The sequence below is a fragment of the Glycine max genome, chromosome 5, assembly GCF_000004515.6.
Source record: "Glycine max cultivar Williams 82 chromosome 5, Glycine_max_v4.0, whole genome shotgun sequence".
Taxonomy (NCBI): Eukaryota; Viridiplantae; Streptophyta; class Magnoliopsida; order Fabales; family Fabaceae; genus Glycine; species Glycine max.
In genome coordinates this window covers 5964863-5988141 of record NC_038241.2, presented here as the reverse complement: position 1 = coordinate 5988141, position 23279 = coordinate 5964863, and the positions used below count along the sequence as shown (strand labels likewise).

The 23279-nt window shown below is 31.1% G+C and overlaps 2 protein-coding genes across 2 annotated transcripts; both read left to right on the top strand.

The window, feature by feature from the left end:
* Positions 1-1939: 1939 nt before the first annotated feature.
* ACX1;2 (acyl-CoA oxidase) lies at positions 1940-8570 on the top strand. The gene is made up of 14 exons (NM_001248635.2): positions 1940-2197; positions 2801-2909; positions 3032-3093; positions 3208-3417; positions 3664-3751; positions 3831-3993; positions 4371-4569; positions 5200-5397; positions 5887-6018; positions 6535-6655; positions 7382-7492; positions 7701-7770; positions 7922-8105; positions 8189-8570. Exons 1-14 carry the CDS (start codon positions 2057-2059, stop codon positions 8396-8398), a joined length of 1998 nt encoding a protein of 665 aa, NP_001235564.1. The 5' UTR covers positions 1940-2056; the 3' UTR covers positions 8399-8570.
* Positions 8571-21947: 13377 nt separating this feature from the next.
* Positions 21948-23037, top strand: LOC100101914 (dehydration-responsive element binding protein 6). Its single transcript, NM_001248412.2, has one exon. It carries the CDS (start codon positions 22007-22009, stop codon positions 22697-22699), a length of 693 nt encoding a protein of 230 aa, NP_001235341.1. The 5' UTR covers positions 21948-22006; the 3' UTR covers positions 22700-23037.
* The last annotated feature ends 242 nt before the right edge of the window (positions 23038-23279 follow it).

The window sequence follows — 23279 nt, the reverse complement described above, 5'->3', positions numbered from 1 at the left end:
AAAAAAAATTCGTTTAACACTGAATGTTCACTTTTCTTCTTTAATTGAACAAAGCATAATAAAAGCAAGGCAGAGGTATTATGTGGCTCTGATACCAAATGGAAAATATACATATATTGATCTAAACATGCAAATCAATTTAAATGGCATATTCAGATCAAACAGCGGAAATTAAAATATTACGAACGTACCTCCAGCCATTGCAAATAGAACGCGAAGCGGCACACACACGAACCTGAAAGACAGTTTTGTTCTTCCAGACCCTTACTCACTCTGAATAGATGGTGTATTTTTTTATGAATAGAGAAGTGGGTTTGGTGATACAAAACTGAGAGCACCCCATCCTATTTATAGAGTCTTTCCATCACAGAGCTCAACTTGTTATCAGAACGTGAGATAGGAAATTATCAGTATGTGAGATAAAGGATGGGTACGTAATTTATTACTGAAGGTGGTTGCAAATATATTACAAAAATATGGGTTGAATGTGGATGGAAAATGAACCAGATTCAAAAATAACTAAAATTTTCAAAATAATAAAATATAAAAAGGAAGCACGTGGAGCGTGAAGGTGGGCTTCAACATGAATGACATAGTAAGGAGAATGACAATTAACAATAACCCCTCATATGGAGCATCTCTTGTCTAAGCTCTGGAAGGAGTATGATAAGGTGTTGCACTAGAAGGAAATTCTTTGGTTTTAGAAGTCATGTTGAAGTGGCTCTAGTTTGGTGATAAAAGTTCTCGCTTCTTCCACTACACTGCAAGGTTCGAAGGAGACAAAATAATCTTTGATATGTTGTAGGATTCTTCAGGAAGTTTGTTTTCAAACCAAGAAGACTTTGAGAGGTTGGCGACAATTTATTTAAAGGAGTTATTTACTATTAAGGGTGGTTTCACCCACTTTTATTTAAAGGGTTCTTTTCCTACTCTTAATGACTCCGCCTCTAGTTTGTTAGACAATAAAGAAACTAATGAAGACATCCACAGTGTCTTAAAGTGCATGGGTGGTTACAAAGCTCTGGGTTGTGATGTTTTATCAAACTCAATGGGGGAAGAATGGGTTTTGCCTTTCGTGAGATGATTAAAAATATTTTTGAGGACCCAATCGAAGTGAAGGTTTTGAATGAAACACTTATTACTCTAATTCTTAAGATAAACAATGCAGTAAAAATAAAGAAAAATAATGCAATATCTTTAAAACACTTCAAACCAATTAGTCTTCGTAATGTGTCATATAAGGTGGTTACTTAGATTATTGCTTATAATTTATGAAAAGTAATTAAAAATATAAAAACTTTGATAACTTATAATAACTTTTGAAAAATGTTTGTTTTATATCATTAAAACTTTCGGCAAAAGGTATGTGAAATTTATTTGACAAATTTTTATTTTATATCATTAAAATTTATAATAAATATTTTTTAATAACATATATATATATGATATAATATTTGTAATACAAACTATTTTTAAACATATTTAATTTCATGTTAAAATATCTTATAAATATATGTTCATATGTTTGATTTCATGTTGAAATGTTGAATAAATAATAATTGATTATTTTCTCAAAAAAAAAATAATCATGGGTTGAAGGCTTAGAGCAATTGTAGGTAAATATACATTCAATAAAAAAATATTCTGAGTTTTGATACTAACTTACTTTTAAATAAAAAAAAACATTAAACATAAATCAATAAAATCATATTACTTCAAATTTTATTGAAAATCAATTTTATTTATTTCAAAATTAATTTTAACTAAAGTCAATTTTTTTTAAAAAAAAAAACAATTTTACGAACTGAATGAAGCACTCACAACATAAGAGTGAGTTGGATGAGTCGGTTACATTATTTTTGTCTAAAAGAGGAAGAGGTGCTAGCAATTACATTTGGCGGTTGGGGCAGATAAAAAGCAGAGTGGGATCAGCAAATCCATGTTTCATTCACTCTTCTAACCAAACCCGAAAACAGAGTACAAGATTTAAACACGCGAACACCGTGTTTGAAAATCGAACATAAGAGAAGAGGGCGCAATCGTTAGGGTTTCCAAGATGGAAGGCATGGTTGATCACCTGGCTTTCGAGCGGAACAATTCGCAGTTCGATGTCGACGAGATGAAGATCGTTTGGGCCGGTTCTCGTCACGCTTTTGAAGTATCTGACAAAATGGCTCGCCTCGTTGCCAGCGATCCGGTTAATTCTTTATTCACTCTCTTCAATTTCGTTCATTCTGTTGTGACGTTTTTCAAGTGCTCGCGAGCTTCCCGTCTCTGCAGATTTGGAACAGAAACTCACTGCATTATTTTAATTTTTTTTTGTGCTTGTATGAATTATTATGTGTTTGTTGCTCTTTGTACTTGATGTGATAACCTTAGTGTGGTGTAATGTACTATATGTATTGGATCCAACTAGCTTTTCAATGTCTTGCAAATTTGTTCATCGGACTAAGTAATAGTTTATTTTGCTTTTGTTTTTGAAAAGATCGATGCACGGAATTTTAATTAAGTTAAAAAAAAAAACTAGTTTTGTGAATTGTGAAGAGATTGTGTAAAAATTTGGGAAATTGGTTTTGGTCGGGAATTGTTTGTCGATTTGAATTTGATTGTTATGGCTATGCAGTTTGAGACTTAGATGGTTAGTTCATGTTTCACGGATGAACTTAAAATCCTAATATTTGTAGCTGCCTGGTGCCTGTTCCTGGCTTCCTGCACTTTTTCTTTTATGTTAGTTTGGTGATACATGATGATTTTGACTTCCGGATGTCTGAAATCTTGATTGGTTGTCTGCTGTCTCCAGGCATTCAGAAAGGATGATAGAGTTGTGCTTGATAGGAAGGCTTTATTTAAGAACACTTTGAGGAAAGCAGCTTATGCATGGAAAAGGATTATTGAGCTCCGTCTCAGTGGTTTGTCTGTCTTTTATTCTGTTGTGCATAGTTGCAATTGGTATCTTGTTATTGTCATTTGAATAAAAAAAAAAAAAATCTTGTTATTGTCATAAATGGGAGGTTTCTGTTTGTTGTTACAGAAGAGGAAGCTGCTATGCTCAGATCCTTTGTGGACCAACCTGCTTTTACGGATCTACATTGGGTACAATTCAGTTAATTGTCCTGATGGCATTCTTTTCTTTGATATATTACCTAAAAAGATATATATTGATGAAAATACTCATGAGATAGGTCTAGCTCATAAATTCTTTTGCAGGGAATGTTTGTTCCTGCTATCAAAGGACAAGGAACTGAGGAACAGCAGAAGAAGTGGTTGCCTTTGGCTCATAAGATGCAAATAATTGGTTGTTATGCCCAAACTGAACTTGGCCATGGATCTAATGTTCAAGGGCTTGAAACAACTGCAACCTTTGATCCCAGAACAGACGAGTTTGTAATTCATAGCCCCACATTGACTTCAAGCAAAGTGAGTACAATGAGAGATGGCTTATGGGAGCCTTTACTGGTCCTTTAAGATGTGTGTTTTCATGTATGAGATTCTAGAAGATGAAATTGTGTTCATTCATTCATATGAACAATCAGGGAAAAACAGCTTGTACCTTTTATTTAGTTATTTTTGTATTTACTGTGTTTTAAAGGGTATTTGGCTAACAAGATATCTTCTTGCGATTACTGAATATTATTGTAACTCTTTTGATGCTGATTTAAACAGTGGTGGCCTGGTGGATTGGGTAAAGTGTCAACACATGCCGTGGTTTATGCCCGACTAATTACTGATGGCCAAGATCATGGAGTGCATGGTAGTTACATACTTTAAACACCCTAAATTCTGCTATTACATTCAGACTTAAATTAATTAACATTATGCTCAATTTGTAGGTTTCATTGTCCAGCTGCGGAGCCTGGATGATCACTTACCTCTTCCAGGCATAACTGTTGGTGATATTGGAATGAAATTTGGAAATGGAGCATATAACTCCATGGATAATGGGATGCTAAGGTTTGACCATGTACGGATTCCAAGAAATCAAATGTTAATGAGGTTAGTCTCTTTTTACCTACTCTCATCAGAGGAAAGTCGAATAATCATAGTCGGGGTTTTATGGTATTCAATTCATACATGGTCCATGATAAACGTCTAGTCTAGTCCCCTTCATCCACCATCCACAAATAATGATGATGATGATGATGATGATGACGATAACAACAATGGATTCTAGTCAAATTTCTTCATTGAATCCTCTGTTGGAAGATGGATTGATGAAGGAATTTATTCTAAGAATTGAGGCAGTGAATTGAAAGGGAGGATATGTGGCAAACTGAACATATAGTAACCTGACTCTTTTTCACTCATACATTGCAGTGTGCTTATCTTTTTATGTTGATAGATTCAGGGGATGACTCTTTTTAATCTACCAGGGTTTCACAGGTAACAAGGGAAGGAAAATATGTACAATCCAGTGTTCCACGACAATTAGTCTATGGTACTATGGTATATGTAAGACAAACAATTGTATCTGATGCGTCAGTTGCTTTGTCGCGAGCAGTTTGCATTGCTACAAGATATAGTGCTGTTCGAAGACAGTTTGGGTCAAAAGAGGGAGGTCTTGAGACACAGGTAAGTTGTAAAGTGCCTTTGTATATGCATGTTTGCAGTTTGCTGCTGGAGCATTCTTATTTTATCAATAAATGCTGCTGGGATTTTTCAATCTTTTTTTTAGTAAAAATGAATATGTGGGAATGTGAAACTATTTGAAAACTAGTTTGCTTTAATGTGATGTTATTTATGATTTGTTATGTAGTTAGATTTGCATGTTTTGATTTTGAGGCCTAAAAAAGTTTTTTTAACTTCCAGAGAAAGCTCTTAAAATAAAAAGTGGTTTTTTCTGTGGAAGAAAAATCTTAACCTAACCTGAACTAGTGCTAAAATTTTAATCCTGTTTGTCTAGATTCAAAGCTGCTATGCATTCCACCTACATATTCTGTGTAATTTGTAGTGGGGAGATTGATGAGTTTCCTACACATCTTTGACATGAAACACATGGTGTTAAAATGTATATATGGAATTAATTATTGGGTGGCTAGGCTTGCAACATTATCTTTATAAAAGTTTAAGAGCAATGAGATGATGGACTATTGGACTGGTATATGCATTTTTCTGTCAATTTGTTTTCCATTTATAGTGCTATATCTCTCCTATCTATTTTATAATGTGTCTCACTTTCTGTGATCATTTTTTTTTGTCTAGGTGATTGATTATAAAACGCAGCAAGCTAGGCTCTTCCCTTTGTTAGCTTCTGCCTATGCCTTCAGATTTGTTGGTGAATGGTTGAAATGGCTTTATATGGATGTGATGAAAAGATTGCAAGCCAGTGATTTTTCAACCTTACCTGAGGCTCATGCGTGCACTGCAGGGTTGAAGTCCTTGACTACTTCAGCAACTGCTGTATGTGATTACCCATTACTAATGCTCATTAGACTAACATTTGATTTTAGTTGCTGAATTTAATTGATTAATAAGCAGCTTTATATGGAATGTAAAATATGTTTTTTTTTTTTTTGGGGGGGGGGGGGGGGGGGGTCTCCTCTTTCCATGTTGAACCTCATTTGTTCGCATTCTGTAATGGTTACCCCGTGCCCAATCAGATTTCTTCCTTTTCCTACATTTCTTGTTCAGGCGTTTTGTTATTTGAAATATGTTGTTTTTTTGATTTGTCTTGTTTGCGCATTTTTCATTGTAGTACATTACAATCCATTATGCCACCTATATGTATGTCAGATAACAAACTGTATCAGTAATATTCTCATTTAAATGGTCCAAATGTCTTTGATGTTATCGTTGTGCTTATATTACTATTTTATAGTATCCTATTACATGGTGTTCACTTGCAACTTCTTTTAATTCTTTGAAGTTCACATTAAATTAAATTTGCAGGATGGAATTGAGGAATGCCGCAAACTATGTGGTGGCCATGGTTACCTTTGCAGCAGTGGTCTCCCTGAGTTATTTGCAGTCTACATTCCTACCTGCACATATGAAGGAGACAACACTGTGCTGCTTTTACAGGTTTTTTAAATGTTAAATATAGCTTTTACCATCACATTGTGTGTTGTTTGTTGATACAATTTTGATATGAAATTTCTCGTCTTCAAATTGGTTTGTGCATCATGATAACTTGCCTATTTGTGGAGGGGTGATATTTGATTTGCTTGTATTTATTGTGTTCTCATATGTCATTGTAAACATCTGCATTTTTAGTGTATGCCTTTGTAGTTTTTGATATTAAAAAAAATTACTGATCCTTCTTTTTAGTTTAAGATTTTATGGGTATCAAGTCTAATAGTATTTGGAACAAACAGAAACCTGCAAAAGGATTGAAATAATTAAAACTATCATCATTTATTTTTCTTATATACTCTGGTGTTGCTGTATCTTCATGCTTTGCACAAGTATTCTCATGTTCCCCTTTGACAATTATGCTCTTCATACATCCTAGTGCAGTGTGATTTGTGAGGTTTATCAGATATTATTAACTGAGAATGGTCTTGAGTTGTTTGATAACTTCTAGAAAATCCATTGTAGGTGGCTAGGCATCTCATCAAGACTATTTCTCAGTTGGGCTCCAGAAACAAGCCTGTTGGTACAACATCTTACATTGGACGAGTGGAACAGCTTATGCAATATCGTTCTGATGTTCAGAAAGGTATAACTGTATAAAGATATTGGATTTGGTTGAGAATATGCAAATTCTAACCTTTTCAATCTATTGATTTCCCAAATACAAGTCAATTTGAGATAATATTATTAACTATGCCTCTATCTTTCAGGAGTTATAATGTGTTAAAATATCTTAGATATTTATGGTACTATTGTAGCATATATGTTATAATCAATTAGGGCCAATATTAGAAACTAACTTTGGGGTTTTATATCTTTATAATTGGGATTGAGTCATTATAATTAATGTCTCAGTGGCTGCACACTTTGGTACTTCACTCAGTCTTTCTGGTTAGCCCCTCCAAAGGTAGCCTTTTGCAGAACACTGGCAACTAACTCCAATAGGCCGCAATTAAGACAGGTTAAGAGTGACTACTATTAAGGTGGTGATTGTTAGAGTGACAAGTGACTTTTCACATTGGGTAAGAATGAGCAAGTTAAGTAACATATAGTAAGAAAGACTCATAGACCTAATGCCTTAAGGTTTTGAGTTAGATGTAGTGTCAAGTTCACTTTTGTGATTTGCTCATGGCTTATTGATGGAAATATATAATCTATAATATGGCAGAATCAATTAGTAGTAATCTTAGGAACTAACTTAGGATTTATTATCTTTATACTATCGTTGGATGGTCTAGACATGTAATTTATTCCTAATAAGATGATTTATAGAATTCATAAGTTAATTATATTATTATTTTGATTTTTACAGTGGAGGATTGGCTGAAGCCTAATGCAGTGTTGGGAGCATTTGAAGCTAGGGCTGCTAAGAAGGTGGTTGCTTGTGCTCAAAATCTCAGCAAGTTTACCAATCCCGAAGAAGGTAAATGATTTAACACGCTTAAACTCACAAGCTATATGCTCATGTTGATTTGTTTTCTTGGTGTGGTGGGGGAGACAGATGAACACTTGAACAACCACAGTTGGCTGGGTAGTGGTTACCCTAACCGATTCAACTTTTGTTTGAGTGCATATTATGATGTTGTAATTAGATATGATCTCATAAATGCTGATGGTTTTTTGGATGACAGGTTTCCAAGAACTCTCAGTCGATCTAGTTGAGGCAGCTGTTGCTCATTGCCAGTTAATTGTTGTTTCCAAGTGAGCGTCTTCGCCTTTTACTGGTCCCGCATAATATTTGTAGTTCATCCATAATGTGTGTGTGTATATGTATATATATGTATAATATACTTGATGCTAGTATTTGCTTGGATATTACTACATTCAAATCGATCAACCTTATGCTTTTCAGATTTATTGAGAAGTTGCAGCAAGATATCCCTGGAAAGGGAGTGAAACAGCAATTAGAACTTCTTTGTAGCATTTACGCTTTGTTTCTTCTTCACAAGCATTTGGGTGATTTTCTTGCAACTGGCTGCATCACTCCCAAACAGGGTTCCCTTGCAAATGAGCTGCTGAGGTCCTTGTATTCACAGGTTTGTCCTAAACGATTGCAACTCATTGGCAAGTTTTTTATTTTATGAAACTGATTGATTTATTGATTATATGTTTTGGTTAGGTTCGTCCTAATGCAATTGCACTTGTTGATGCGTTTAACTACACTGATCACTACCTTGGTTCGGTTCTTGGTCGCTATGATGGAGATGTGTATCCAAAGCTGTACGAGGAGGCATGGAAGGATCCATTGAATGATTCAGTTGTGCCAGATGGCTTCCAAGAATATATTCGACCAATGCTAAAGCAACAACTTCGTAATGCTAGACTCTAAATTACTTTTTTATAACTGCACTGTTGATACTGGAGAAAGTTATGTATTGCTTTCAATTTAAAAGACAGTAATAAAGTTCTACGAAAGGGAAACAAATTTGACATCAACTTTGACAAAATTGATTATGAATAGAATTGATTTTGGTTAAAGTTGATTTTAAACTGATCTGGTTTATGTTTTGATGTTTTATTATAAAATCAAGTTAAAATTAAAATTTAATACAAAATTTTGGATCTAACGTGTTACTTAAAGTTGTTTGAACTCAAACTCAATTATGAATTCTTTTTTAATGTAAAATTAAATATGTGAAAATATATTAAAAAATTAATTTTGGAGTTATAATTAATTCTCTAACGTGAAATTGAACACATTATAATGTGGATGACCCTGTCTAGAAATGAAAAATAAATTAATATGGAAATTTATAATTGTTAATTAAAATATAGTTTCATTAGAATATAAGATTTTTTATATTGTCATCAATTGTTGATTTTTGTAATTACTTTAAATGTAATTTGGAATAATTTTTAATTAATTGAGGGTGTAAACTTTTACATTAACAGTGCAATTTAAATATTAAAATATATTTTAATATTATAATATAAATAACATTTTTCAGGCAGTAATCCTTAGTCCTTACACGCACACATAATGACTAATATTCATTTTCCGCGTTGACATAATATTAATAGAAGTACTGACATAATGTTTTCGGGATAAAAGTATTTATTTAGGCTGCTAATTGCAAATAATGTATTTTATGTGATGTTTTAAATCCTTTACACAGTAAGGACTCAAATTTATGTTACTAGATTCATCATTATTGTTTTAAATTTTTATTTACAGTGGTAGGTTCATCTCCACTTTAGGGTTTTTTTCACCTTAATTATTTACCCAACTTACCATTAGGGTTTGATCAATTTTTGACTTAGGTATAGAATCTTAACTGAAGGTACTATTTTATTTTAAAATGGGCTAACTCGATGGAAGGAATTTAATCGAGTGTCAAATAAACAATCTCATATATCTCTTAGTTAAAAAACAAAATCCAACTTGGGTTTCCAAAATAATGGTAGTGGTAGTGATGGATGAGTCTTGGGTTCTGTATATCCAACTTCACATATATAACACAATTTTGTTCCTTGTTCAACTGTAGCAAAAGTTTGGTTGGAAAGGACATTTATGGCTACGACTTGGTGGTTGAGATGCATGGATGAAGATGAAGACACGAAAGATCCCTTAAAATGTAAACGACGAAAATGGAAGAATCAAATTAACACCGTACCCCTTAAAAAACAACTTCGTTTTGGATCCACTGTAGCATCTCTAAGGTGTAACTTAGCACTACGTGACAAGTTGACAACATTTCGTGATTGAATTATAACATTCATTAATTAACGTCATGGATAAAAATATTGTAGTTCTATGGATAAATAATTAAAAAAAAATGAGTAAATGCTCACTTTTGCTTATGAAAATGAAATTATAGGAATTGGTCACTAGTTCTTGAGATTTGTAAAATATGAAATAAAAATGAATTTAATTTCTATGAACTATCAATGTAGTTAGAGATTATAATTTGTATATAATTCAAATTCAAGTTAGTTATTATAAAAGTTAATAAATTTATTTAACACTGTAAAATTACACAGTCAATGTACAAAGAATTTACTCATAAAAAATAATAAATTAAATCAGAAAAAAATTCCAATAGACATGTGATTTTCAAGGGGCAGTGTGTACGCTAAACTATTCTCCAAAAATTAAATGACAAAACAAGAAAACAAAACGTAAAGGCATGCTGGGGATATCACGTGGTAGTTGTACAAGTTTTGATGGTACATCATTATTAAGGGTTATTCTCGCCACAAATTATTATTGAGCATATACAGTGTTATATATACCAGAAAATAGTATAGGACTTTATAAAAAAAATAGTATATATAGGAAGTTTGAGAAGACAAAATATAACGTTTTTATGTTGGTGGTTTCGACCAAGAATCCGACGCAATATCAGTTTGAATCAGATGAAAAAAAAATGGTTTTAAGGGTGATGATTTTTGTTTCGATGAATTTTATATAAGTTTGTGATTAGATTTAGATTCCAAATCTTCATACGTTTCTATTATTTTTTGGATGAACTAGGGTAAGAGTTGTTGACTTTTTCTAATAGATATTTTTTCATATTCATTGGTCAAGGACTTAAATCCATGATCACATGTTGAATAAAATTATTTAGAAATCATGTTACACTATTTTAGTATATATTTCTATTATTTATTTTTTTATAATAATATCATGGATTTTGATGATATATGATTTAGTAGCATTTAAATTTTAGTTGAATGATATGTTAATGGCTCACCAGAAAACTTTAATTCAATATTTTGATTAAGATGTCGATGCACAAATAATGAATTTAATTCTACTAGTATTTGTCTAAGATATAATCGAACTTAATTATGACTTTGCTTTGTGATTTTGTACAAGTATAAAAACTTATGTAGAACACATTAATTTCAATTTAACCTTAATGTAAATCGAAATTTGAATGTCAACTTGATCGAATTTGACAATATTTTGACAAAGTATTTGAGAATGTAGAGTTTTAATTATACTTAATAGCTGAAATTGAAAATGTATCTTTAACGAAATAAAATCAAAGTTAAATGAAAAAAGGGAAATAAAGTATGTAAATTTCATAAACATAAACGAACTTTAAATTAAATGCAGCAATATAAAGAAAACATTTAAACTGAAAGCAACTTAGAGAGAAAAATATTGTAGATTGAGTGCAAAGAACTAACAGTAATTCAAAATATATTTAAATAAATGGAATGAGAGAGTGCAAACTAATTAAATATGCTTGAAATGTAAGTAAACTTAAATCTTGAAATATACAAGGAACTTAAATTTCAAAAGCGAATGTGCGTTGGTGAAAAAATAAATCAATAAATTGAAAGTCTTGAACTTAAAGTAAGAAGTGAGAAGAAGATGAAGAAATTTGAGTTGGAAATTAAATGAGTGTCAAACTAAATTGCAACAAATAAGTGATTAATGGTTATACACTATTACTTGTAAGTTTTAGAATATTATACAATCAAAAGTCATTAATATAACTTTTAAAATAGTTATTGTAATTAAAAGTAGATAAGATAATTGTATTTCATGATTTGTTGTGGTTGAATAATTATATAAAAAAAAATTACACGACAATTCGTAAACTATTTACTCTTCTAAAATTGTAAATATGAATTACAAAAATATACTTTTAATATTTTATATTTTTAATTATATTCAGTTTGACTCTTTATTTCTTTTTTAAAAAATATTTTAGTTTTTTTATTTTTCTAAAGTAAGTAAAAATGACCATTCCAAAACAATGATTTCTTTTGAATTTTGGAATATAATTGTGAATTTCTTTTTTACTAATTTGATATATTGAACTTGTTCTATTATATTTACTTACATATAAAACTCCAACGATATAAGAATCATAAACATGAAAAAAAAATTGTGTAACTCTTTCAATTTTTTGATTGTCCGTTATATTCACTTTTCATCATAATCAACTCCCGAAAAATTCGGTTAGCAATTTTTTAGCACTCATAATTAACTCGTTCTGAAAGTATTTTTACAACTATTTTCCCTAAACAAAATAAAATTTTGGCAGCAGTCCCCTTATTTAACTCATTTTGTTCTTTTGTTGGGATATTGATAATAATTAATAAATCACTATACGTACATTTTTGTTTCATGAGGTAGGGACTCTATCACCCCATCTCCCACAACTATCTTGCAATGTTGGGCAACTAATTAACCCCCAAAAGAAAGAAAATAAGCAGCCCTAAGAAAGTTTTTTTTTTTTGGCTTTCACAACTCACTCTAAAGCATTAACACAAAGAGAATAATATATGTCTGTGGGGTCTGAATATTTTCCATTATATCGTACAATTAGACACGCTAATCTTCCAAAAGTATGAAATAACCCTAGATGGCTAAATGCATGCATGTCTTGCTTCAATTTCCTCCTTCTTCTTTAATTTAAATTGACAAATAATTACTATTCCAGTCTTTTTTTTTTTTACAAAATGATCTGGGCCGTTTAAGGTGTAGCCCAAGAAGCCCAAATTGTAGATGTACACAATAAATCTGATCCATAAAATAAATAATTTTTTTTAAGATTTATATCCTGTCTATAAAAGCTGATAGATAATGGACTATTATATGGACCCAATTGTAATTTGAAAAAAAAAAGTAAAAATAGAAAATATATAAAATTAGAAGAAAAAAAATAACTTTATTTTTTAATTAAAATCTATTACACTAAAATATACCAACATGTTAAGTATAATAGATTAATAATAATAGCTTAAATTAAAATTTAAAATCTTAACATAACAAATTTACTATATTTACATATTGAACTTAAGTAGGTTAAAAAGATAATTTGTGAGTCCGCAAATAAAACTCACAAAATCGGTGGACTTAATTAACTCGACTCAAAAATTCAATATATATACATATTTTAGAAAAAGAGATTCGATGGAGTTAACGAATTAATCTGCAAATCTAGACCAGTATATGACCCTTATTCCTATGAGATTTTTACTCTTGATTTCTCACAGCATTCTCTCACTTAATAAGTTTGGAGAAAGCGACAAAAGCAAAAACCACTTTCAATGATATTTGTTTACGAGACATGAATCCCAAAATCAATTTAAGGAGATTCAAATCTGCTATACTTTGACCTACACACGCTAGTCTTGGAGGCTGTCTCTAACTTTTATTACTAAATATCATCATTATTATTATTATTATTATTATTATTATTATTATTATTATTATTAGATAAAAATAATTTATTAAATTATTATAATCAATTTGATTTAATATTTCTTTAGCGATTTAAAATATTAAGGTAAAAAAAGCTTTACTCAATGAAAGAAAAGACAAAAAACGACCGTGCAGTTTTTTTTAGAGGAACAGACTCATTATTTTTTTTCATGTAAATATTGTTCAACAATACAATTGGAAAAATGATAAAAATTCTGAAAACTAATCTAACCTCTTAAAGCATTTTTAATGGTCTTTATATAATAAACTCAATTAACTTAATTAGTTTTCTGTTCGATGGTAGTTTTTATTAATAAATTGTTTAGCTAACAATTTTTTTTTCTCTTTTATATTTAATACAAAATAAAGTAACCCGTGAACAATAATTATTTATATAAATAATCTTATTCAATTTTAAGTCATTCAAAATTACATATGATATATTAAAATAATTTTTTTAAAGGTAATTCATTAAATAACTCTCATTATGGATGTTGTTAGTGATTGGTGAAAATATAAAGCATTAATCAATCATTAATTAGTGTTATCTAACATTGTTAAAAAAGTTGAATTAACATGTAAATTGTTTGAGTGATAACCAATTAGGCACACATATATTGATGTCACATCACATGAATGAAAATAATCAAAACATCAATTGAATAATAATCACTTTTTCTTTCCCAAGGCCTTTGTTCTCACTTTTAGTTTTGCATTAGTTTTCTTATTTATCCTATGAGGAAATGCCATCATATAGTAAACCCTAAAATTAAGTTATGCGAAACATGCATAATTAAAAAGAGGGACTCAGTTTTTTTTAACGACATTAGAAACGCTAAGCTCTTTCATTTAATTATACGTAATTCAATCATTTTCATCCTTCTAATATGACAACAGTAAAAAAAATAGTTCCTTGTAACGTAAACAAGTATGTCTGTCTTCTTGGTGGTTGCCACAACACTTAATGTGTCAATTCAATTATTTTTTTTAAACGATGTTAGATAACACTAACTAATAACAAAGAGATTAAATTGATTGATGATTTATAATTTAAGGGATCATTTTGTCATTTTTATTTCAAAAACTAATTTGGCCAACTATTACAATTTAAAGAACTAAAATGAGTGATAATTTACAATTTTAGTAATTTTTTATCATTTTGTTAATTTTATAGACCAATTTGATCGATCAGTTCAACTCCAGGAACTAAATTGGTGATTCCATAAAAAAAATATCCACTTACAATAAACTAATATCATTTAATAATATTTTTTGTCATTGGAAATTTTAATTTCATCAAATTGTATATTTTATTAATTACTCAACAATTAATGAGCTACTGCAATTACGAATATACCAATTGAGACAAGTCTTTAGGTAAGAATTCTACATTAAATCAATGTGTAAGCTCGCAGTGGTTCCACCAATCTTTAATAGAATTGCCTCTGAGGATAGCAAAAATACTCATATTAATGTGTAAAGTAAATTATATCCGCATCTCTTGTATTTTTTTTTCAAATTGTATTCAATATTTTTTCTTTTTTCACTTTAAAAAAATTCCTTAATTGTTTAACTTACATTATACTTACACTCTCTTCCTCCTAAATAACATTTAATTATTTAATAAAAAGTAGGTCACCGTTTAATTATTTAAACAAAAAGTAGACATATGCTGATCACATGATTTTTAAAAATTTATGTCTAGAATATTCTCATCTTCTTTCTCTTAACTCTATAAAAGACATGTCATCATTTTAAACCTGAAAATATTTTAACACTCTTCCTTATTTTCTTTTTTCTCTAATTGGATGTGAATCTAACTTTTTGTTGACTGTGAACTCACCTTGTTGGTACATATGTGTTAACACCCTTCCTTCTTCTTCTTCTTCTTCTTCTTGGTGTGTGCTGGGTCGTTTGGTTGTTGTATTTTTGTTGGACGTATTTCCGACAATGTCTATTGACTATATATGATCATTTGTTTTAAATTTTAGTGTTTTCTCCTACATTGGTGTTTTTAACTTCTTTCTTTGAAATATTTATTTTTAATGGATAGATGTTTGATATAATATCTCAATTAAGAGTTACATCTTCTTCAAATGTTAAAAACAATGAAGTAAAAGTCAAATATTAAAGAAAATTTTGTTATTATCTTAACAAGAGGAGGGTAATTAGAAACGTCAACATGAACAAAAAGTGGCATGAATGTGAACGTGAACCCCAATTTTTAAGAGTAATTGGGAGGGGATAATTAGAAAGGATAATTTTGGTTTTACAATTAAAATGATAGGACAATTTCATATATTTACATATTTTAATTAATATTAGTTAATGACATTAATAAAAAAGAATAAAAGTAATGCAAAAAAAAAGAAATATCAAGTATAATTTGAAAAAAAACACAAAGTATAAGTGTAATTTACTCTAATGTGTAAGCTCATGGTGGTATCCGAAGATAAAATTCGTAAAAAAGAGAAAATGAATGCTTAAATGGATATAGCTGCTAGGCTATAGGTTATGGCCTTTTTAAAAAATGCATAACCACGTTCAAATTATGAAGTAGATCATTACAATTTTAAATATTTAATATTGTCTCCTTTTAAAGCATTCTAGAATGTTAAAGTTTAATTAATTCAATAATGCAATTAAAAATTTATGAGGATTGACTATAAAATTTATAGGGTTTTCATTTTAAAACTTCCTAACTATTAACGTTGTGCCTAACCACGTCCTAATTAATTGGAAGAATCTAATAAAAAATTGGACTTATAGATATTAATTATAAAGTTTTAAAATAAATAATTTAACTAAAAATATTCAAAGAATATAAGAATCTACTGATTAACTAAACGTCAATCTTTTTAACAATAACTTAATGTCTATTATATTTCTTCAGGAAAAAAAACGTGATATATTCTACGAAAAATGAATAATAAAAAAAATCTAGGAAACAACGTAAGATCTTTCCATTAATTAAAACTAAAATGATCTTGAAGGGACTTGCTATTACCATGGTTAATCAACCTACACTGACCAATGAAACAAGTTTGTTGCTATATATACGTTCTTTTTAAATATTATTGCTTAAGTTTAGCGAATTTTAATTTAAAATTTCATACAACATATTAAATTAAATTAATATGCATAAAGACTACATGTGTTTTTATTTAAATAATTTATTTCCATTTTAAAATCTTGTCTTTAATTTATTCCTATATAAAAAAAATAATACTTGTTATAAACAATAATATAAAATCCTATTATACTTTTTACTTTCTTGAGATATTTGTTTTTTTTTTCCAATTAATATTAACAATAAAAATCAAACCTAAAACTTCCAACCCTATCAAGTTCTTAAAATATTGTTTAATGACCAAGAAAATATGTTAATCAGTACTATTTATACTAAGCTCGCAAGGTATGAGTGCTTCAAATGACTATTGTAACATCTTGAACATTGATGATGATAAAGAGTGATCGTCGATATAAAAGAGATGAGACATGAATAACTAGCGACTCTTGAAAGGTTTCTGGTAGAAGGGACACAAATGAATCAAACATATACTGAAATGAGAGGGATATTGAGATCGACCGTGTGTGAGATTGTATAATTTAAGATATCTTAAAGAATTAATTAATATTACTTATACCAACAAAATGTATCTATTTTTTGATAGTATGTTACTTAAGAACTTTACAATTATGTGTGTTTGACTTGGAGTAATTTTGTGATATATGATCTTCTAGGAACTTTCCTATGAAACATGTGAATGAAGACAAAACACACATTAATAAGTCTTGTGTTGATTTGTAGGAACAAACATCGATCCTAAAAGTTGTGAGGCTATACCGTCGTCCTTTCTTCGTGGAATTTGTTGGTCATCATGGTCAAGTAAATTACAATCTTTCTAACGCCAAACCTATAAAGTGTGAATGCTTGGTTGTGCTTTCTTCGTGGTATTCGACGATCATCCTATCCAGATGAATCACATTCCTTCTAGTGTAAGCCTGAAAGGCATAGGGCTTCTAATGGTTGTCCTTCCTTCTTGTTATTCGTTGATCATTATGGCTTAATAGTCCACTTATGAATTAGTTTTATCAAACACACCCTGACTTTATATAGTATCGTCAACAACAACATCATTGAAAAGGTTGAAAATTCTTATGGTTAAGTAACATGGAAAATATGTAAAATATATTAAAAATATAGTCTATGATAAAGTGTTTAATAAACTATTTGAATGTAATTACTTGATATTTTTATTATAACTTCACAATTTTAGTCCCAATAGTTTTAAAGTAGTTTTTTAGTTCCTATAGTTTACATTATAATTTTCTTTAGTTGTTATAATTTGTATTTTAATTCTCTTTTAGTTCCTATAGTTTGAAAGTGATCTTTTTATTTCATATACTTTATATTTTAATTCTCTTTTAGTTCTTACCATCAAAATATGAGTAATACTTTCAATTACAATTAACTACAAAAATATTAGCAACTAATTCGTAACTAATTTATCGCAAGATAATTTATAATAAAAAATAATTTATAATTAATTTGTAACTAATTATTTTTATATATTTTTTTGTAATAAGGACTAAAAGATAATTAAAATATAAATTATATGGATTAAAAATGTCACTTTCAAACTATAAGAATTAAAAAAAATTAAAATATAAATTATAAGAACTAAATAGACTACTTTTAAACTATAGAAATTAAAAGAAAATTAAAATGTAAATTATAGAGACTAGAAAATCATTTTTAAATTATAGGAATTATAAGGTACGAATCGTGACACTATAGGGACCAAATGAATAATTTAACCTTAAAATATTGTTTGTAAAAGAAATAATTTATAATAAGCTATCAATTAATAATTTTTTTATTTCTTAACATACCTAGTATTCACTATGGTTGAGCATTGGTCGGTTACGGCCAGGTCCAAGCTCAAAAGTTCCAAACCGATATAGAAAAAATTAAGATAGAATCTAGCCGTTTAGACTATCAGTTAAATCAGGTGATGGGTTTTCAGTTCTCGGATGTGTCCAGGTGGGTTGATTCAATTCTCTTACTATTTGCTACTGAAAGAACAATCACATCTCGATGAAGTTGTGACCTTGTTTGGCCGATAAGGAACAATGACTAGCTTTTTCAATGGTGTCTAGCTTGAAAACATGCATGGGTCATGGTGTAGAGTAGCTACAAGCCTCCAACATCTTCAACACAACCACAAATGGAAATAGGAAGAAAAAAAAGAAAAGAAAAGGAAAAGCAAGTGCCTCTATTGTAAGCAAATATTAGAAGTAGAGAAGAGAAGCAATTAAAGGCAGAGATGCTTTGTGAAAAAGAGAGAAGAAGGGTTGTGTATAAGGGGAGAGCTGAAAGAGTTACACTTTGGAAAGAGAATTAAAGCTCTTGCGTGCTGCAACTTACTCCCCATGACTTAGTGATGTCAATAAGTTGACATAAAGGGATTGAACACTCAAATATTTTCAGGCCTTTCAAGTATGACCAAGTCAACTTAGAGTATGTTGCATGTTTTTTAACAATAAAAAATAATATATTTTTAAGTAACACCATTATAATCAAGTGAAAATAAAAAATATATAAATTTTATAATTTTTTTAAAATTTCTTATATGAACTAATGACATAATATTATATAATCACAAAAATAACTTAAATAGTCACTTAATAGATTTTCATTGAAAATATTATTAAGAACTCTACACTTTTCCTATCCTAGTGACATAATCTTATATAATCACATTCTTATTCATTTTTAACTAGTTTCTACATGACAACTTCTAGCATGCAGAAATCGCATAGGTCTTTTTTCAGATCTAGGCTAGGTCGGAGAACGCTGATAGCACGTCACAAAGAGATCCAACGCCTCATTGAAGATCGAAACCAACTTCCTTCAGAGATGTTGAAAAAGGCACGTCAAAATAGAAAGCGGTTGTTCGGCGAACGGAAAAGGTTTTCCGACGAGGCCAGAAAACGGAGGTTTTCATGTCCCTACTTCTTTCAATTTATTGACGCGGCGCAACGACCGTATAATGTGTGCTTGGCCAGAGACTATCGTGGTGGATGGATGCGGCGGTGCAATGCCATGGCTGTTGTCTAACAGTTTGTTTCCCACAATCAACCTATGAAGCACCGATACCGACACCGACATGGACACCAATCACGACATTGATACGTGGATACCCTATAAGTCCAAACTATAGAACATAATATGGGTGTCGTGTTGGTGTCGGACACTACATGGACGCGTATCAGACACCGAACATGACAAGGGGCTGGAGTCTCCGTGCTTCATAGCAATCAACCCACGGAGTGCTGCGAGTTCATGACGAGGCCACCGTCCACGGCGGAGCACAACGTCGTGCGGCACACCTTCTAGATCTCCAAGTTGAAGGAAGGACGGAGGAGGCGAGGATGTATCAAAAAAAGGAAAGAAAAATGAGAAGAAGAAAAAATATAAACTATTGATTTTAAAAGCATCTGATCGAATGTACCGTGCAAAACCTATTTGGCTTTCGCACGTTAGAAGCCGTGTTTCTACACCGATTGAATTCGAAAAACTGCCCGAACCAATCCAACACCTCTTTTTTCCTTGGGTTATTCTGGGTGCAGGTCGGTTGCCAGGTTGCTCCTCACCCCTAGTATTCACATAATATATACTATACTTATAATTAGAGAAAATCATCTCAACCAAAACCGTTCAAGTCAAATACATTATTCTTTTTCTACATCATTTACATAGTGTTTGGTCAGAGGAAAATGAAAAGGAGGGAACAATTTTTAAAATTTTGATTTTTTTGTTCAACTTTTAGAAGGAAAGATAAATGGAGCAGAAAAAAATTCCGAATATTAGGGGATTTGTAGGGGAAGAAAATGGGATTTAAAATATTTCAACTAAAATGACTAAAACATCTCTATTTATGTTTTGAAATTTAAAATTATAAATATGCATAAGTAAAATTATGTTTAAAACCATTCTCCTCCCCTTATGAACCAAACAAGAAAATGATTACCTTCTCTCCATTAAATTCCTTCCTTCTTTTCTCAACATAACATAATGTCCAATCAAAATTTCTCCCCTTCTTTCCTTTCCCTCCCTTATTTGACCTGTTTTATATGATGCTTAAAAGATCCACAAATCTCACAAATATCAATTAGTTATCCCAATTAATTTTCACTTAAAAGATTTATCTTAGTTTAATGTGTTGGGTCTTCCCACAAGCTGTATGTTAGTTTAATATAGTATTATTTAAATTTTTAATAGAGGTTTCTTACTTTATTGAAGTTTTTTATAATAAAAAAAAAACTATCATAGAATAAAGAAAACCAAATTGGATTGTACGCTTGTCTGCGACACTTATTTGACACACCAACATACAGTTTACATTAAGAATAATAAAACACCTTCTAAAAAGAAGGCAACCAAAAGGAAGAGAATGTTCTAATAACAGGGACATAGTGGAACAATATGAAATTCAATGATGTCATTTGCAGTCAAAGAGCCAGCCGCTTCACCCATTGTATTCAGATTGACTAGAATAGTCACAGGTGAAATGTGAAAAATGAATACCGGTATTGACAGGGAAAGAAGGGGATAGATAACATCTACACCATGTAATAATTCCTTTTTTTATTCATATGAAAAGGGTTTCCCCCGTATAAACGGTGTGTAAGATTAAGGATATGATTTTGTGATAATAATTTTACATGGGTCCACCAACTTTTGGTACTTCCCAAAAAATATCTTCAGTTATCAATGGGATTAAATCTAGTGAAAGAGACTAACTTTTTATAACGTGATGATTAAGGATTAAATTATCGTTAAAAGAGATGCACATGTTTAATATTAAAGTATGTCTTGAATAATATTGTTTTAAAAAAAATACTTAAAAAACAAAAAAAAATCCTCACCTGTGACTCAAAAGAAAACAGGTGAAATTAAATATCATATGACCATTGCGGTCCATTTTATTATTATCTTTTCTCCACTGTTGATTTGGGATTAAGGATAACTTCATAGATGCGGACAGAGTGGCATCTAATCTCTCACGTGATGATCAATTATGTTATGATGATGATGATGATACACAAGAGATGCCACTTATGATCCAAGAGCCCACCAGTGAGGGATAAAATTAGCCCCTAATTTATCAGGCCGTTCAATGAGTATGAAATGACATCCCGCCAAGAAATGAATTAAAATTAAATCAGTCCAGAAAAGTTGCTTTAATAATTAGCATAAAATAAAAAGGGTTAAAAACAAAACAAAACAATAATAATAGTATGATACTTACAGTTACCAATGTCGTGCAAATGACTTGATTGGACGTAACTATATATATAATTAAACTTAACACCTGTCTTATCGCGATATTAATAAACTAATCCATTCAGAAGAAACATCAACACATTTCCTTGGGTATAGTTTAAGAAAACGGGCATAATTCATTAAGGCAAAGCTATAAGGATTTATACCGCTGAATCAAAATGCCAAAAAGAAAGAAAAGAGAAAGGGAAAGGAGTGAGAGATTATAGAAGAATATAATGCTAAGTGCAAACAATAATTATAGAAGAATATAATGCAACTGTTTCTCTTTTTCCCTTGGACCCATTTCTTTAATATGCGAAAGAATTATAAGTACTAAGTAGTTCACAGCTCAACCCACCCTTATTTCAAAAGCTTTATTCACCACATTTTTCCTTCACTCACTCCCATCACAATAATTTCTCCCCTCCTTCCATTCCCCAATGGTCATGGAAGAATCTAACCCATTAGACAATGAAGTTCAACCAACCACTTCATCATCCTCTTTCACCATTACTACTCCCTCTACCTCCTCTTCTTCCTCCATAGAAGAAGCCACTAACACTACAAAGGAGAAAAAGAAGAAAGCCAATAGTAATGAAGGCAAGCACCCTACGTATAGAGGAGTTCGCATGCGTCAATGGGGCAAATGGGTATCCGAAATTAGAGAGCCAAGGAAGAAATCAAGAATTTGGCTTGGTACTTTTCCCACGCCCGATATGGCGGCTCGAGCCCATGACGTGGCGGCTCTCACGATCAAAGGCAGCTCGGCTTACCTCAATTTCCCAGAATTAGCCGACGAGCTGCCCCGCCCCGCCAGCACCTCCCCCAAGGACATCCAAGCTGCGGCGGCTAAAGCCGCTGCCTTGGATTTCGGCCACCGAAGCCATGACGCCGAGTCCGAGCTGAGCCGAGCCGTTTCCTCCTCAATCCTCACACAAGCATCATCATCATCATCCAATTCATCATCGTTGAAGGGTGTGGATGACACATTCTTGGACCTTCCTGATCTCTCTCTCGACTTGAGCCATGGAGCCGATGAGTTTCATTATTCGTCAGCTTGGCTTGTAGCCGGAGCCGAACATATAGAGCTGGGTTTTCGGCTTGAGGATCCTTTTCTATGGGAATCATATTAAGTTACCTTACTCAAGTAGGCTAATTTCCTTTTTTTGATGTTTGTGCTGCCTCTCTCTTTTTTCTTTGTTCCTTTCACTTTTGAGCTACTTGCTAGAACTTGAAGAGTCCAATATGCTCTGTGGCAGCATGACGTGGGGGTGTCAAACTTCAGTGTCCATGACAAATAAAGAAGTTTTACTAAAATATTAAAATATCATCTATCATTTCAGATCATGTAATTAAGATGCCTGCATCATATTCCTCAATTTGTTGTAAATTTCCACACTTGTCATCTGTATATTCTCTCCTTTGTCAAAATTTAGTTTAACTGTGTATGGGTGAATGTGGAATAAATTAAAGTTCACCTGGGTAAAAAAAAAAATTGTTCTTTTTATTGTTGTGATTACTACCTTTTGTCTTTATGTCCTAATTTTGTTGGCAGCCTTTCTAGATTTAATGTTTATTATAACATTTAATTAAGTTCACCTGCTTTATAAAACTGGCAGTGGCAGGAGAGGCACATCATGAGGTGAAGATATAAAATCATGCCAACTTGCCTCTTAAATTTAACCTTTTTCTTTTTCCTTCAAATGCATATAT

What these genes read in the sequence shown, in the direction of transcription:
- LOC100101914 (NM_001248412.2), top strand. Translation starts at nt 22,007, where the DNA reads ATGGTCATGGAAGAATCTAACCCATTAGACAATGAAGTTCAACCAACC.